This window comes from Ylistrum balloti, unplaced genomic scaffold (assembly GCF_031769215.1).
Source record: "Ylistrum balloti isolate Yb309-2 unplaced genomic scaffold, AGI_CSIRO_Ybal_v1 Utg371718, whole genome shotgun sequence".
Classification (NCBI taxonomy): Eukaryota; Metazoa; Mollusca; class Bivalvia; order Pectinida; family Pectinidae; genus Ylistrum; species Ylistrum balloti.
The window spans coordinates 1371-19188 of NW_026782865.1; the positions used below are offsets into that span (position 1 = coordinate 1371).

General features: G+C 36.2%; 1 protein-coding gene across 1 annotated transcript in view; it reads left to right on the forward strand.

Moving 5' to 3' along the window:
- The first annotated feature begins 14787 nt into the window (after positions 1-14787).
- The window catches only part of LOC132563430 (short transient receptor potential channel 7-like), a 42063-nt gene continuing 39032 nt past the window's right edge, over positions 14788-17818 (forward strand). The window contains exon 1 of the mRNA XM_060228189.1: positions 14788-14871. Within this exon, the coding sequence (XP_060084172.1) occupies positions 14788-14871 (84 nt within the window). The remainder of the gene's footprint in view (positions 14872-17818) is intronic.

The window sequence follows — 17818 nt, forward strand, 5'->3', positions numbered from 1 at the left end:
GTTGTTTGTATATGTAACAATGCTGGAGTGCTAGTATGGCTGCAAGTTATAAATATATGTTTAGAGTGATTGTGTTACATAGTGTCTATGATAGTTAAGATATAGTGTGCAACTCAAAATGCTGTGTGTTTAGTGGTGAAAATGATGCATGACTATACTCTGTAAGTGTGTGACGATGGGAGTTATAGACTGATAGTATATATGAATCTATTTATTCCTCATGTGTTTTTCGATAAATAAAAAATAAACAAATATATATAAATAAATAAAAATAAAATTGATATTATCCCTGTTAATAATTAACATTTAAAATTACTTTTGCTAAATGATTCTCTTGGCATGTTTAAATGGGTTAAAATTTCCCTTGCACCGGTTGCAGTGCGCTTCCATAAAATTCTACAACGATACTACGCGATCTCTAAAAACTACAGCTCAAGCACCATTTCATCAATTAAATAATATTAATATAATACAAAAAGAACTATTACTTACGCATAAGAACTCACCACAGTTCCCCTGTAAGCAATTTCTTTCCGTGAGGTGCGCGTAATACCCGCCATGCTTACATAAAAATAAAATCAAGTAGGAAAGCTCCGTGCGGGGAGGTAACTCTGCACGAACGTCAAAAATATTCTGATATGAATCATCTCCCCAAAATATTGTGTTAACTTGTACAGTTGATGCGATATTCAACGTTCCATAGATCACGATTTTTGCGCAAGAAATCGTCAACTGACGCAAACTCGTAACATAGGGTTTCAAAAGATGCAGACTGAAGAAAATTATGGGGAAGTTATATGGTCGCCATAGTGATCTCATGAAGAAATATTACATTTCTTTGTGCGAAATTAAGCTTGACGTGTTTGATGCTCGTTAGTGTGCCTGTTGGTTCCGTTGTTGTATACATTGTCCTTACTTGAAAACGTGACTTTACTTACCTGATTGATCACAGTTTACATGGTGGGCGTCGTCGATTAAGCAGAAGACGCTTACGCTTTCGGAACATCTGGTAATATTCTCCTTGTGCTCCGTGTAAGTCTTCCTTTGGTAATACCTTGCCCTAGTGTTATGGGATTATGATTCTGTTGATATGTTGGTATTTTCTTGAGGTTTAATAGGTTGCACTAAGTCTACGTTCGTTTCACGCTTCCTTAGGACAAGTTTCATTTCCTATATTCTATCTTTCGACAAAAGCTGTACATCAAATAAATATGATAATAATAATAATCGATTCGACAAACAATGCGCCAAACACGAAAAAACTTTGTTTGCCAAGGCGTTGTAATAGTATATTGTATACAGAGATATATTATTGTGTGTGGTTTCTATGGTAAATCTTTTTTAATTAGGTTTGTAATGTCTTTTTACAAGATAATGTTGATTTGATATATATTAGTGATGCTTGTATATGAAACTCGTCCAAGGAACGAGGAATCTTATGTTATCCTGTCATTTGTGTATAGATCGTTATGTATGTGATATTGTGGAATACTCAAGTCATGACCTACTTCGTTCAGAAACATTCTTGAACCCAAAATCGTCCCATAGATCCGGATCAGGACTTACAATACGGTGTCCTATGCCTAGACCTAGAACATACAGCGTTGATGTCAGAAGTCTAGTTTAGTGTAATGAAGTCACTTATGTATCCGATATTGCTTCAGTTTTTTTTTTATTTCACCTTCGCTTTTTTTCATTAATCATCGTATGTTGGAAACCAGAATTCTTTCCCTGGATCACTGCCTTAGGCACTTGAGTTACATTCACATTAGTGGTCTTGGTGAATGTTTCATTGGTTTCATTGATATTTTTGTTTGATATATGCATAATCAACGTAAGAAACAGTAAGCTAATTAGCCATTCTAACAGTCAAAATATATATGTAACCCATTTCTGTCATACTAGTGTAAATGCCATAAGAATCCTGTTCAATCACGATATAAAGGCTTCTTGTTCGTGGTCGAAAACCATTACGATCATATCAAACTTCTATACATCCGTCACCCACCTGTAAAGGTCACTCTTCTTTCATCTACTCACTTGAGTACAGACAGGCTTTAGTTTTATTGTGATTGAAAAGATTTGCCTCGTAAAGGCATAGACTAATAGTGTTTCGAATAGTAATAGTCTTCTATCACGTATCATAGCCAAGTCATATGTATGTATTGGGATTTTTATTCTGTGGCTCGTGATAGAGAACGAATACAATATGCAATCTCGGATCATTTCAGATTTCTGTCTCGTTTGCTGCATTTAGATTAGGTTAGTAAATGGTATACGAACTCAAAACATGCATGTGTTATTACCCAAATTCCATTTACCGCCTTTGATTGAAATGTTTTCAATAGCCCATATTTCATGTTTATTGCCATGCTTGTTACTGAAATGTATGCATGTTCAATATAGGAATGTCAAATAACCAACGACACCGCTTTACAATAGCGTTTTAAATCGATTAGAGCTTCACCATGATAACTGTCTGTCAGTATTCCTGGAATGCGCTTTTTCGTAATTACCACAGGTTAAAATAACTTGAAGTATAATGATACCACGTGTTTACTGCACGTTATCAATCACTGCATGCGCTGTATTTTTTCAACTTCTTATTGATATTCCTTAACTTGACTTCAGATATGTTTTGCTCTGTTTAAAGTTATATATTAAAGTAAGATTTATAAAAGATAATCTTTAATCTTAGTTCATTTTAGGTTTCTGTAATGGTAGTAAGTTCTAATGCTAGTAGAACAGAAAATAAGATTTTATCCATGAGTATATCAACTGTACTTCGTATAAGTACATAAGTCTGTTCCCAGACTTAAATGTCAATCCATGGTAGATGGCCTACTCTGATATTACAGTATTCAAATGGACACGATATTTCCATTGAAAAGACTGTAATTAATTAACGACAAAAAAACTGTAAACAACAAACGATACTGTAATTTATACAACAGCAATTTACAACTAATGATCTGAAAATTGCGCATATGAACATAGCAATATTTTGATTAGACAGTGAGTGTCCAATCCAAATCCATATTAGAGTCTGTTTAGGAAAAACCTTAGCAGCTGCAGGACAGCAACAACTCGGGAAATTATGTGTAGACTTTGAATCGGGCAGTATTAGCCGAGATGGTACGAATGTGTTTTTAGTAAAAGACTACATAATATTAATTGCTATTCACATCTGTGAAGAAAAGTTATTAAAGAGCAACGAGTTTTGTCTAGAAAACAACTCAAGTCAAATTACTGGCGTACTGATCACGAATGTATGTAGTCTCATACACATCAACAATACAATGTAAGAAAAGCATCTTGATGCAATGATGTAACCAATGTCAGTTAGACAATGACCTAAGCAACCTCAGTAAAAAATCCGAGTTAGATATTCCGTAGATGTCTAAGTTTATGGTTCTTGCGAAGCTGAGAAACGGACCTCTGTAAGCTGTCGTGATTGTCTCTTTAGGCAAGACTCTTTACCTACAGTGACAAGTAGCCTCGAAATCATCTTGGGGTTCCATGGGACAATTAAAACTTTTTTGCCGATAAAGAATTTTTATGACTGTTTCAAGCGCAGGATTAATTAAATGCCACTGTACCTTAATGCAAACAATGGAAATCTTATAATCATTAAAATCAAGTTCAAGTGAACAGTAAAACAAGTTTCGTCCAGGAAACAGAGCTGCATTCCAATGCTCATTGTTTAACTTCAAAATCATCTCTTTTAAATTTAAGAATTTTAAGAATTGTAAATGGAATATAATTCTCGGCACAAAGATAACATACTATTTGAAATATTACCAACTATTATTCTTTTCTGTCTGGTGGACGAATGTTTAAGAAATGATCCAAACAATCGTCTCAGATAGCGAAATTGAAGTTAACTGGTACAAAGTTTCTTATTTAATTTCCTAATTTAATTCTCTTGGTCACTTTCGGTCTTGCCATGCCGATGGTGATTCACACGGATATATTACATTGAACCTAACGCTATAATGAGTTTTACATACAACCACTTGTAACAAAGTCCATCGATGTTGCAAAAGATATAGATCAATTTTGACTCTATTTAATGTTCCTCTAGATGATTATGTAAAGCAGAAATAATGAAACGAAATATTACGTGTTGATTTTTAAAGCTACAGAGTGGTATTTTTATTATAAAATTGAAGATTGGATTACAAGAGGAACGTACAAAGGTGTATATAATTTATATCACTCAGCGAGCAGATAAGTCGAAGCCATTTATGTATAGGAGAATACACAGAATAGTTACTTATTCTATTTATGTTGGAAGGCTCAGAAACGTATAGCGGAAACCATATGTATGCTAATTGTACCTTCTCAACAGGTCAGTCTAAGATCAGACGTAGAAAGAAAGTATTGATTTTAGAGGAAGTATTCAATAACATCTTGTATACGTGTTTAGAAAACCATTAGAATAGATAGACGTCATGAAGTGATGTTAAAATCCTCAGAGGTTGGCATTGGTAATAAATGCTCCTGGAAAGCAGTGCTGTATTAAGTATTAAGCCTATAGTTCGTCATTCATCAGCCCATTTTATGATAGTTAAAGTCATTGTTGTTTACACGTTGAAAACGACATTAAAGTAATTACTATGTACCATTATGAGCAAAGGATGTCCAATTATATTAACATTCCACATATTTAAAACTAAATCAACAGAAAGTTTATATGCAGATATGTATTATGTTAATCAATGTTCCTGAGGTTTGCCTTAACATGTATGTCACATTCTAATTCGATCGAATAGTGGCAAGATTCCGAATATACACATGTACGTGACGCTTTTCTAAAATTGTCTGCTATCTGAAAATTACGAAACTTATTTAATTATGGGGTTGCTGCACCACCCCGTCTAAATTTTGACTTTTCTTTCGATCACTTTACGTTTTCCTCAATCGTCTCCTAAGTTTTAAAATTTAGGCTCTTAGCATCACTGACGAGTCCTAGAAGGACGAAATAGCTGTATGATACATTTAAGTCATTTTTTTGGCTAAACTGTATTCAACTCTAAATAAATAAAAGGTGATTTTGTACAACCTTTTCTAAGCAAAAAAGGACGATATAACTATAACTTTCTTGTACATGTTATTTTTAGTTTTTATTCAAACACATAGCGGAAATAGAGAGCGTTAACACCGGTGTGCGTTCTGAAAACGACTACGTCAATTGAGATTTCAGAAAAATTGAATATGCTTTATTTTAATAATATTGATTTTCTTTAACATTGTTTTGTGTCTTTCAACAGCTTGTTATATTGGAGGTTTTTTTTGTGATGTATGGCCACTGATGTATCGATTTCTGTTATCCCCTTCAGCGAACAAATCTAATCCGTTTTTATACAACACATTTCTACAAACACTGTCGCATGAGTCGAGAATCAATAATTGATTAAACGGACAGCAACAGTTAAAATGAAATCCCGATAAACTATTTAAACTAGGTCAGCAGGCCTTTTCAGGACCTGTGTGTCTAGGTGTCATCTTAAAACAGGATTCTGAGGCTGCCCTGTTAACATGTGTTATGTATTGATCATACGTGACAGGTTCAAGTGAAGAGCATTGCGACTCCACATGTTGAGTCATTTACTCATCCTGACATAGTTAATCTCCACAAATGGGTGTGTCCAATTGGCCTGGAGCTGACATGGAATTCTATTGTGTTACAGCTTTAAGAGCGCGATCTTTGTTCACTTCTAAATGCAGCATATCTGCCTTCATCATAAGATTGTCGGATCTGTCTTAATCATCACCAGAAGCTGCTGACATTTGTCCGCAAAGCACCCTTAATTCACAAAAGACAGAATATGTAGGTCATAAATCCAACTGTATTTTACAAGAGAACACTTTGATTGCCAGGGCTTTTTATTGTTATTTGTGAAGTATTGAACCATTACTATATTATTCTGAATTAATTGTTCTCTTGAATGATTCAAGTTTTCATTGAAGTTGCAGGAGAAGGTAAAGATTCGATGTTATGGCAATTTATATCCATATCATTTCCATATCTGGTGTCGTCGATGACGCAGAAGATGCTTACTCTTCTGGAACACATGGTCTTATTCTCCTTGTACTTTCCCAGGAGTCGTCGTGTAAAAATTGCTTTTGTTCATATGTTACCCTTGTTTTATTGAGTTTGGATTATGATTATGTTGACATAGTGGTATTTTTGTTTTGTTTATGTTTCAATAAGGACACCATTTTAATTAAATATTGGTACGTTACACGAATCATTGATTTAAAACTTTTTTTATTTTGCTATACATACATCAGTTTGTACTGTACTATCAGTGCCCTCAAGCCGTAAATACTGTCAAAAGATATCTTAGTGGCTTTTGGCGAATTTTAGTTTTCATATCAGCCAGATCACAGCTATATTATCTATTTATACCGGAATTATCTTCTAAACTACTCACAGTGACTTTTTATCTACTTCTGGATGTTTTGACTCCAGCATACAATCGTGAGTATTATCAGTCATAACGTTTACAACAGAATGATGATCTCTCATAATTATTGTAACTGAAAGTCTACTACATATAACAGATACGTTGCACAGTGCGTACTGATAACCTTTGTTCGAAAGTTATGACTCTCACTGTGAATAGTATACAAAGCCAGGATAAGATTTTTCTTAAGTAAAGGTGATATTCTTTTCAACTACTTGTCAAAATACCCCGACATAAGAAATGACTTTCTCATTCCGGAATAACTTGTCATTATACAATTTTAGATGATAATTTTTAGAGCTGTTCGATTTTCGTTATATGCAAGAGGTTTTTGTCTCAGAAATTCTTTTCAAAATGAAATATGCAAAGAAACTTGTGGTGTAAACATAATATCAGGAAAAACGTCATTGTTGACTTCAAACTTAAAACATATAACACCTAAAAGTAACCAGCGTTCCATTTGTTTGATTCAACACAATTATGTAAAATTGCTCAACTTTGGCAGTACATCTCACAACGCTTATCAAATTCACATGAAAGAAACACATATGTTTCTCTGCTTAATATCCTTATCTGAAGTGATAAAATAATACTGTATAGCATATGTTTTTGTGATAAGTATCTCCCTTGCTTTACGAAGCGTCAGTAACTTCAGACCATATCGGATGACGCATGCGCTTTGAGAAGCCGGTACTGTGTCCATTTGGATTATATATACAATGCCAGTATTTGAATATTGAGTATCACCTGTACGATCAGTATACAAACAGAAACAACAAATCGTTCAAGCAACACGGATCGATCGTAAAAGAAATACTGATCTAGCTGTGGGGATTTATTTAACATAAATTTCAGATTTCAAATTTTATTATCTTCATGTGACGTGCATTAGGTTACAGAAGACACCATTTGAATGAAGTTAACGTTTACTAGATGTATGAGAAAAATTACTAACTAATATATATTGTAAATGCTGAACAAAACTTTAAGCGTGATTGTGTGAAACAATATGGAATTCGCAGTGCAGAAAAAAAATGAGTTGAGTTTACAACACATCACCCAGAAAATCCATATGACATATGAGAATAGCCATGAAATACAATGCTTAATATGTTTTCAAAATGGAAGATGTAAAGTGACAATTTGTTGGCTAACTATTTGATATGACGTCATTGCCTAAAGAGCAACGCCTTTTTCGCAACCGTATTGATGTTCAGCACTTTTTTTATTAATCCGAATGCGTCTGTGCTATAGCCAGTTATTCAACCCATGTTCTATTGGACCAAGTAGTGCTAAATCCTGCGAGGTTCATAATGTAAGCTGCTCTAATTGTTTTCCTTAACCTCGTGTCACTCACTCCGAGGCTCTGAAGAACTTTCACAGAAACAATTGACCCCTTCTTGCCACTAAAGTAGCCCGCTGCGAAGGCTATGTCATATTTGTATAAACGCAACTCATTGATATTCCATTGCGCATGTCACAATAAAGGGATTTCTTGGCGATAAATAGGTAATATTTTCAAGTAACTTTGGATGCTTGGATCAATGGCGCCATTCATCTGCTTCTTAACAACGACGAACATGTAATGAGCTTGCTCATTAATCGTACAACGATTGATATCAAAATCTCACTTAGCAAGTCTATGATGTACCATGTGCTGATGAAAACGCTGTTATACTTTGGTGGATAATCAAATACGGGGAAATTTATAAACTCCCACATATCAAATCAATCTAAATATTGCAAGCATTCCATGTACGACAGCAATCATATGATTACATAGGTTTCTTTTAATCTGCGTTGCTTGCGTATGAATACTCAGCTCGGAAGAAAATCAAAAGCTTCATTAGGTCTTTAGGTGGAACCTGTAATCAACTATACTCGATAAATACCATGACTTTAGGTGTACAGTATTTATTGGTATTTATACGGACGATGACAAACGTGCAATTTGCTTTGCTATTTACCACGGTGCTACCGGTGATTTCGTGATTCTTATAGAAATCAACTGAGAGATAGTGAACTCTTCGGACCGCTCAGACATTTGCGTCTATTGATTAAGACGCCAGATTAATTTTCTGAGCCTCCACCTGAACTGATTTAGGAAAAAACTACAACACAGCGGGAAACGATCTGGTACTATGAGAAGCCTGTAGAGTTGAGGCATTGTGTTTGTGTCTTCATTACTTGCAAGTGTTAAAATGTAATTGATAATTAGTATCTATTTAAAACTTACCACAAGTATTGTGTTCCTCTGTTACACAGCAAGTGTTGTGAAGATAACGGTGGTTTTCAGTGATATACATCTACCGCGGATTATTTTGTGTTCCACTCGATATCTCTTTCCTCTGTCATCGTCCTCGGCGTTCGCCTTGTATATCACAGCGGTATTGTGAAGGTAGATGCAGGTTCCCAAGATGACAATCCGATGTAAGTACCTTAGTGATAAGTGTTATTGGTGTGAAAGACTGAATAAAACGATAATGTCATGAATATTGTAATATCCATTTTATATTGATGAATGATAACAAACATAATCGGTAAATTAAAGAAATATCGTCATTATTTGTCGATGGATATATTGGATTTTAACATTATCTATATATGTTACTTATCGTGAAATATCTGAAGACAAAAGGCATCATTGTTTGAATTCATTCAGGAATTATGATTATTGAAAGTACCATTAGTAAAATACATATTGTCATTAGCATGATTTAAGTCAATGTATGCACTTCTAAATAACTACAAATGATTGGTTGGTCATAAGGGGAGTGTCTCTCAAAGTGCATGCGTTGAGTGTACTATATTTCTAATGTAGTAATGTATACCTTCAGTGTTGCGGATTGACTGTTAAATAATATACAATAATATTGCCAGATAACATAATGTAACTAACGTAATAGCATGCGAGGAAAACATTGTTCTTGCAAGTGAATGGATCTCTAAACAATATAAAGAATATCTGGTATTAAGAAATATATAAAGTGAAGGACACTGGTTACAGGGTGTTTTAATGCTATCATCTAACTGTAGTTATTTTCGCCATACGAATAGAGCGCATATTGAACAAATTTTATTTGAGAAAGATATTTCTTACTTTCAGATCTTCTTCTGTTTGCGCTACCACAATTTTCGTGCAAGAAGTCGTCAACTGACGGACAAACTCGAAACATGGGGGTTCAAAAGATGCAGGTTGATGGAAATATTGGGGAAATTTTATAATCTCCATAGCAATCTCATTAAGAAATATTATTTTTCTTTGTGAGATATAAAATAAAAGTATCTGAATGTTGATAACACGGAAGATAAACTTTGTATGTATTTACAGTAAACTTTGGTTCTATAGAACTTATATGATGCGTCTTTTCTTACATATGTAAATAGCTGCTGTGATAAACACGGGATAAAGACGTATAACGAATTATAGAGTAATACAAAACATCAAACTAGGAAACATTAATTAATCTTATACTTCATTTATATGTACCATTAATAATGATATATATTTTGATGTGAGGAAATATATAAAGAGAAGGATACTGTATCGTAAAGTGTTTTTATCGTGCGAATATTGAACATATTTGAGAAAAGGTTTACTATAGTTTCTGTCCTTCAAATGCAAAAAGATGACTCGGTTTAAATAAACTTTTCGCGATTTGTCATCAAATGGCAAACTTAATATGTACGGCTATTCATGGTACATAAACAATGGTTATTACTTCAATTCCATGTCTACGTTCTTCAATTTGTTTACGTAATTAATTCAGACGAAAGGCTTATAAAAACACTTTGTTGAAAATATAACGCCTATTAAATACTTAAATTGTCTATATTTTTACATTTGTATATTTGCATGATAACAAAACTGGGTCTCCATGCGACGTATCATGATAATAACACAATCATTATTAACATCGTAACGAATGAATTCGGATATGTGGCATGCGAGTCTGGAATTATGCATTTATCTGTTATTATCATAATTACGGTATATTATGTAGTAAATATCGGATATAATTGGGAACTTCATCGATGATGGCCAGTCAACACCTTTTATATGCTATACTATAATAAAGAGCCTTTCACACTGGCAGCTAATCATCATTTGTATGAATATTTAGAATATAAAGTTGTAATTGCATTAGTTGAATTTGTTTACGCACAAATCAAAATATATTTATTCATGACCATTTTTTGGTAACATTCTGACTCACGGGTATAAACCGTTTTGTTGCTGAGTAGGATAAGCGGTTTGTAACACAAAGTAAACAGATACATTCCATTACTGTAAAATGCAGATCTCTTTACCTCAAACGAGCAATTTACATTGATTTTTGTGTATTACGTGTGAAAGCGTTTAACGCTCGAGATTATTTCGGATAAGATTTCACTGACATCTATATAGCACCCTATAAATTTGATAGAAATGCTGTTAAGTGCTTTGAAGTGAGTATCACATAGAATTGTGATAGAGAATGTAGCAGATGTTGAAATAGGCAGCTGGTGACGAATGCTACTTTTTATGCTCCCTAAAGAGAGAGCATATAGTCGCCGCTTTGTCCGTCCGTCCGTCATAATTGTGTCCGGAGTATATCACAAATACTATAAGAGGTATCAACATAAAACTGCATAGGTAGATAGATCTCGATTAAGAAGAACAGTATACAAGAACCGTAACTCTATTTTGTATAATATAGGAGTTATTGCCCTTCGTTATTTTTCATACTTAAATTTTGTCCGGAGCATCAAACAAAAGCTAGGTTTCGTGGAGCATTCGTTAGTTTCATTGATTTTATTGTTATTGATCTTTTTGACATCTCAGACCATAGATTCTGTTTTATAAAATACTACAAATTGATTTGTTGAAAAGAATCCAGATGTAGGACGGTCATGTTACGACAAATATATACTTGATACTATAAACAAAGCAAATATCAAAATTATAAATGTTAGTTCCTTTGTCTGCCTGTATTTATGCTTTACATACAAACAGGACGATGACATGAAGCCAAAACATGAATAAAGAATCCAGCAATTAAAGCTTTCGTCAATGTATACATATAATTCGAACATACATTGATAGTTAACAGCTTCAAAAACAAAGGTATGAGCTGGAACATATCGAAATGCGCGAGAACTGTTTCTTTAGACTTGCATTCTCCGTGTATGTGTCCATAATGTCTTGTCTTTTCGACCTCCTGGTGGCAGGTGCGTGGTTATTGCACAGATTGTTTAGCCTGATATGCCTAGGTTTATTTCTGAAAGACCTGTTCCACAGTACAATATTTCAAGACAAACAGTACTGAACCTTGAACTCAATGAATGCTTTATCTGATGAAGGATAACATATTCCCATCACAACAGACATGCACTGAGATCAGTATCGTTATAATACTCAGCCATGTAGTGAAGGAATGCGAACCTGCTATGATATACTCTCTTTTCCCGGAGTTAGATAACATAGTCGATTGGTAGGTTCTGATCACTCTGGAGAAAGAATGCTTATTATATCAAAGCTACCAAACCAAGAATGCATTAAGGTATTCCTGATGCAAGGCCACCAGAGAATGAACCGACATTTTTAATTGTATACCCCAAATTGACACGCCCTTTTACATGTACATTAGTTAGATTATTATGATACTGACATACATATGCGAGTCGCAATTTATCTATCCGAGGCTGAAAGCCCATGATGAGTCGAATTACTCTTACTACTTTCACATTTCATTGAGTTTATTTGAATCATTGCATCTTTGCTGATGATTTTGTCGAGGAACGTAAACATGTATTATCGGAGGGTGAATGTAGCTTTTGAAAAGAAAGTTATAAGCATAAGTTAGTCTGCAAAGTTCAGTTTAGACACACTAGTTCCACTCTCCTGTCTTTAAGGTTATGAGGCCATGCCTAACTTATGTTATCTTCTCAGAATCTCTCCATTTAAAAGTCAGGAAATGATATATGAATTTTAATCAGTTTTGTTTGTCATATTCACGCCATATTTAATTTTAGCTGCCCAGTAACTATCTTGCATGTAATTGAATATCAATACACATAGGCATCAGCTGGTACAACATACGTCGTATACGCTAACTTTAATTCCGCGAAGAAGACCATAGCGGGAAAACCGCGAAATATTAGTCCTGTGAAAGTAAACACATATTTAGCCAGACTTGGATCGGTATGTATGTGTACATCTGCGGATCACCAAGTAGTATCCGCACGCGTCCATACTGGCAAACAAGAAAGGTTAAGAGGATTCAAGAAGAGTTCTGTTCCAAATAGTTGTGAAAAATTACGTTTACACATATAGTACACGTATGTTTCATCTTGGTATATGCATTGTTAACACAGAGCGGGATTGATGGTCTGGATTATATACATCTTTCTCTCCCACGTGGGTTTTGTTTTTCATTGACTTCGCACAACGTATCTCGATCATGGAGGAAAACTCTCATTTCAGTTCTCGTGTTATGAATTGTCGATATCAAACTCAAATTTAATGTTAATTCATAACGGCGAAAAATGACACGCCCGTAATGGCATCTAAAATGCTTCATATAAGTAACAATAAGCTCGATACTTCTGAACAGACGCCCATGCAACATGTCTCCACAGAAATTGCTCAAAATATGGATTTCAGCAACGTATCAGATCAAGATTACTACTCAAAGCTAATGTCCAAAATTTCCGAACATTAACAGATTCCAAAATCGTAGAAATTTTATTTTTATTATTCATTGACCGTGTTGTTTGCTTTGACAATTGGAGAATGCATTCACTTAGTTTATTTGTTTACAATCTTATCTCGTTTGCTTTGTCAGTTTTGACAGGGTAACAACATATTTAGTTACTCCATATGTCTGTGTCTGCATACTGATCAATACGCACTCTGTTCTTAAGTAGGGCGGTGAATATTGACACTCGAAAGATTGTAAACAGGGGACATTTAGGCATCCTTATTGCTAATTTACTCCGTCACTAAACAGCAGAAGACTCTTTAAGTGACCGAACACTCATATTACTTAGTAACAACCAATGGCCATTACTTACCAGAGACAAGATACAGACTCCCATATCCTGGAATTATTGTACATGAAATGCCACGTGTACAGTAGAAATACCTTTCTGTGCTTTATAAGTATTCCCTGTAAACATACACACAAGTGTTGTATCTAGTTCAAACGCAACGATATTTCTTCCCACCTCAACCCTGTGAGGTAATATGTTTTATTTATTCCTTCAAACCACTAAGATATTGTATTTTCGAGCAACGAAATTTCTCGCTTCCAGTACAAGAAGCTTGGAAAGGGATCGATCTGTGTAATTCTTGTTGGGTCTGAGGGCAAGACCCTTGATCCTACTTGCCCAGGATGGCATATGGCGGAACTCAAATATGCTGTTTAGTGTGGTAGTCACCAGAAAGTATAAGAAGCCGCCGCTGTTTACAAAACGATTGACCCAGCTAACAATCAAAGAAACAAACTGACGCTACCAGTCATCGGCTATAGCACTCAATGGGTCCCTAAACGTGGTATCTACTGAATATCGTATCTCCGTTTTATGTTCCCGTATAAACATTGTTGAATCAAAGTGCGTTCATTGGGTTTAAACATAAGTAAGAATAATCAAACGATAGTGTAGTATTGGCGCGTCCCTTGTCTCAATCTATAGAGCTGCGTTAGAATATATTCTCAGTCCAGGCTTGAGCAACCGTTCATCGATGAATTAGTTTGTGTTGTTCTTTTTCAATATTTTAGTATTTTTGTTCTACCTTTGATTGAATATTTTGGAAATATTCAACTTTCGTTTTGCATGTTACAGAGATGACTAGTAGATAACACATTGAGAGTAGCAAAAGCTAAATATGGTAAAAGGCATAACTGAACTAACAGGTGAATGTGATCCCTCATTTTACCCTTAAGGCGCCTCGTGGCGAACTATTGCCCGGATGCAGGAGGGCAGACATGAAGAGAAGAACTAAGTATCGATACCTTACAATTAGAAATGTACGAAGTGGCACCATCGACAAAGCCGTTAGATTAACTAATTTGATAAATCAAGAACAAAAAACTGGTAAAGAAGTATACATCATGTTCGGACACACCTAACGCTCGTAGTTGAATCCCATCTATCGCCCTGGACCCTTCCTGTCAGTTCTAATGTATTGCGTACATGGTGTAATCATTTGCGGACACGCAACGACGTCTGGCCAATTTGATATATCTGGACCTGGATTGTGTCGTATTAGTGAAATCAATCATTCTTATTTGTTTTCACAGCACGACAAAATGACCAGCTGGAGTCCAATATGCCTTACAGGACTGCCCGAGATAAGCGCAATCTGTCCAGGTTAAATCTAGCTGGGGACAAAGCGAACGGTATACATCGATCAGTAAGTTTTTGTCAATTCACCAAAAATAAGATATATGTTTTCCATTTGTCTAACTCATATGTTTCATTATGAAAACTGCATGACATTCTATATCCTTGAAATTTAATAAACTGCTTTAAATATTTATTGTAAAAGCTCTCAAGTCAGTCTTGTCATCATCATCACTAGGGGTTGTCAGTCGTGTCAAAGTCATCGATTAGGGTTATTAGTCGTGTCATCATCATATCTAGGGGTTGTCGGTCGTGTCATAGTCATCGATAAGGGTTGTCGGTCGTGTCATAGTCATCGATAAGGGTTGTTAGTCGTGTCATCATCATCACCAGGGGTTGTCAGTCTTGTCATCATCATTACCAGGGGTTGTTAGTCGTGTCATCATCATCACTAGGGGTTGTCGGTCGTGTCATAGTCATCGATAAGGGTTGTCAGTCGTGTCATCATCATCACTAGGGGTTGTCAGTCATGTCATCATCATCACAAGGAGTTGTCAGTCGTGTCATAACCATCACTAGGGGTTGTTAGTCATGTCATCATCTTCACATGGAGTTGTCAGTCGTGTCAAAGTCATCACTAGAGGCTGAGATTAGTGACATAGTCATCGATAAGGGTTGTCAGTCGTGTCATCATCATCACAAGGGGTTGTCAGTCTTGTCATAGTCATCGATAAGGATGTCAATAGTGACATAGTCATCACTAGGGGTTGTCAGTCGTATTATCAGTCATGTCATAGTCATCGACAAGGATTGTTAGTCGTGTCATCATCATCACTAGGGATGTCAGTCAGTCTTTTCATTGTCATCGATGAGGGCTGAAAGTTTTGTCACCATCATCACTAGGGGTCGTCAGTATTGTCATCATCATCAGTAGGGTTGTGAATCGTGTCATCATCATCACAAGGGGTTGTTTGTCAATTCATCATCATCACTAGGGGTTGTCAGTCGTGTTATAGTTATCGATAACAGTTGTCGGTCATGTCATAGCCATCGATAAGGGTTGTAAGTTTTGTCATCATCATCACTAAGGGTTGTCATTCGTGTCATCATCATCTCTAGGGGTTGATAGTTGTGTCTTAGTCATAGATAGTGGTTTTCAGTCGTGTCATCGTCATAACAAGGGGTTGTCAGTCGTGTCATCATCATCACTAGGGGTTGTCAGTCGTTTCATAGTCATCGTTAAAGGTTGTCAGTCGTGCTATCATCATCACTAGGCATTGTCAGTCGTGCCATCATCATCACTAGGGGTTATCAGTCTTGTCAATGTCATCGATCAGAGTTTTCAGTCTCATCAGCATCATCCCTAAAGGTTATCAGTCGTGTTATCATCATCACTAGGGGTTGTGTGTCGTGTCTACATCATCACTAGGGGTTGTTAGTCGTGTCATTTTCATTACTTTAGGTTGTCAGTCATGTCATCATCATCACTAGGGGTTGTCAGTCTTGTTATCATCATCACAACTAGGGGTTGTCGGTCGTGTCATCATCATCATTATCATCATCATCATCATCATCATCATCATCATCATCATCATCATCATCATCATCACAAAGGGTTTTCAGTCGTGCTATCATCATCACTAGGTGTTGACAATTTTGTCATCATCATCGTTAGGAGCTGCCAGTCATGTCATCATCATCCCTAAAGGTTGTCAGTCGTGTTATCATCATCACTAGGGGTTGTCTGTCGTGTCTACATCATCACTATGGGTTGTTAATCGGCGTATTCATCGATAAGGGTTTTCAGTTATGTCATCATCATCACCACTCGGGGTTGTCAATCGTGTTTTCAACATTACCAGGGGTTGTCAGTCGTGTCATCATCATCACTAGGGGTTGTCAGTCGTGTCATCATCATCACTAGGGGTTGCCAGTCGTGTCATCGTTATCACTAGGGGTTATCAGTCGTGTCATAATCATCGATAAGGGTTATTAGTCGTGTCATCATCATCACCAGGGGTTGTCAGTCGTGTCATCATCATCACTAGGGGTTGTCAGTCGTGTCATAGTCATCACTAGGGGTAGTGAGTCGTGTCATCATAATCACTAGGGGTTGTCTGTCGTGTCATCATCATCACTAGGGGTTGTCAGTCGTGTCATAGTCACCGATTAGGCTTGTCAGTCGTCTCATATTCATCACTGTGGGTTGTCAGTCGTGTAATCATCATCACCAGTGGTTGTCAGCCTTCGCATCATCATTATCACTAGGGGTTGTCCCTCGTGTCATTATCATCATCACTAGGGGTTGGCAGTCGTTTCATTGTCATCGATCAGAGTTGTCAGTCTTGTCATCATCATCCCTAGGGGTTGTCAGTCTTGCCATCATCATCATCATTAGGTGTTGTCAGTCGTCTCATATTCATCACTGTGGGTTGTCAGTCTTGTCATCATCATCACTAGTGTTGTCAGTCCTGCCATAGTGATCGATAAGGGTTTCCAGTCGTGTCATCATCTTCACTAGTGTTGTTAGTCGTGTCAAAGTCATCGATAAGGGTTTCCAGTCGTGTCATCGTCATCACTAAGGGCTCTCAGTCTTGCCATCATCATAATCATCACCAGGGGTTGTCAGTCCTGTAATATTTATCGATAAGGGTTGTTAAATGTGTCATTACTATCACCTATGTTGTTAGTCATGTCATAGTCGTCGATAAGGGTCGTCAGTCATGTCACAGTCATCGACAAGGGTTGTTAGTCGTGTCATAATCATCACTAGGGGATGTCAGTCTTTTCATTGTCATCGATCAGGGCTGACAGCTTTGTCATCATCATCACTAGGGGTCGTTAGTATTGTCATCATCATCACTAGGGTTGTCAATCGTGTTATAGTCATCGATAAGGGTTGTCAATCGTGTCATCATCATCAGATGGGGTTGTTTGTCAATTCATCATCATAACTAGGGGTTGACAGTCGTGTTATAGTCATCGATAAGGGTTGTAAGTTGTGTCATCATCATCAC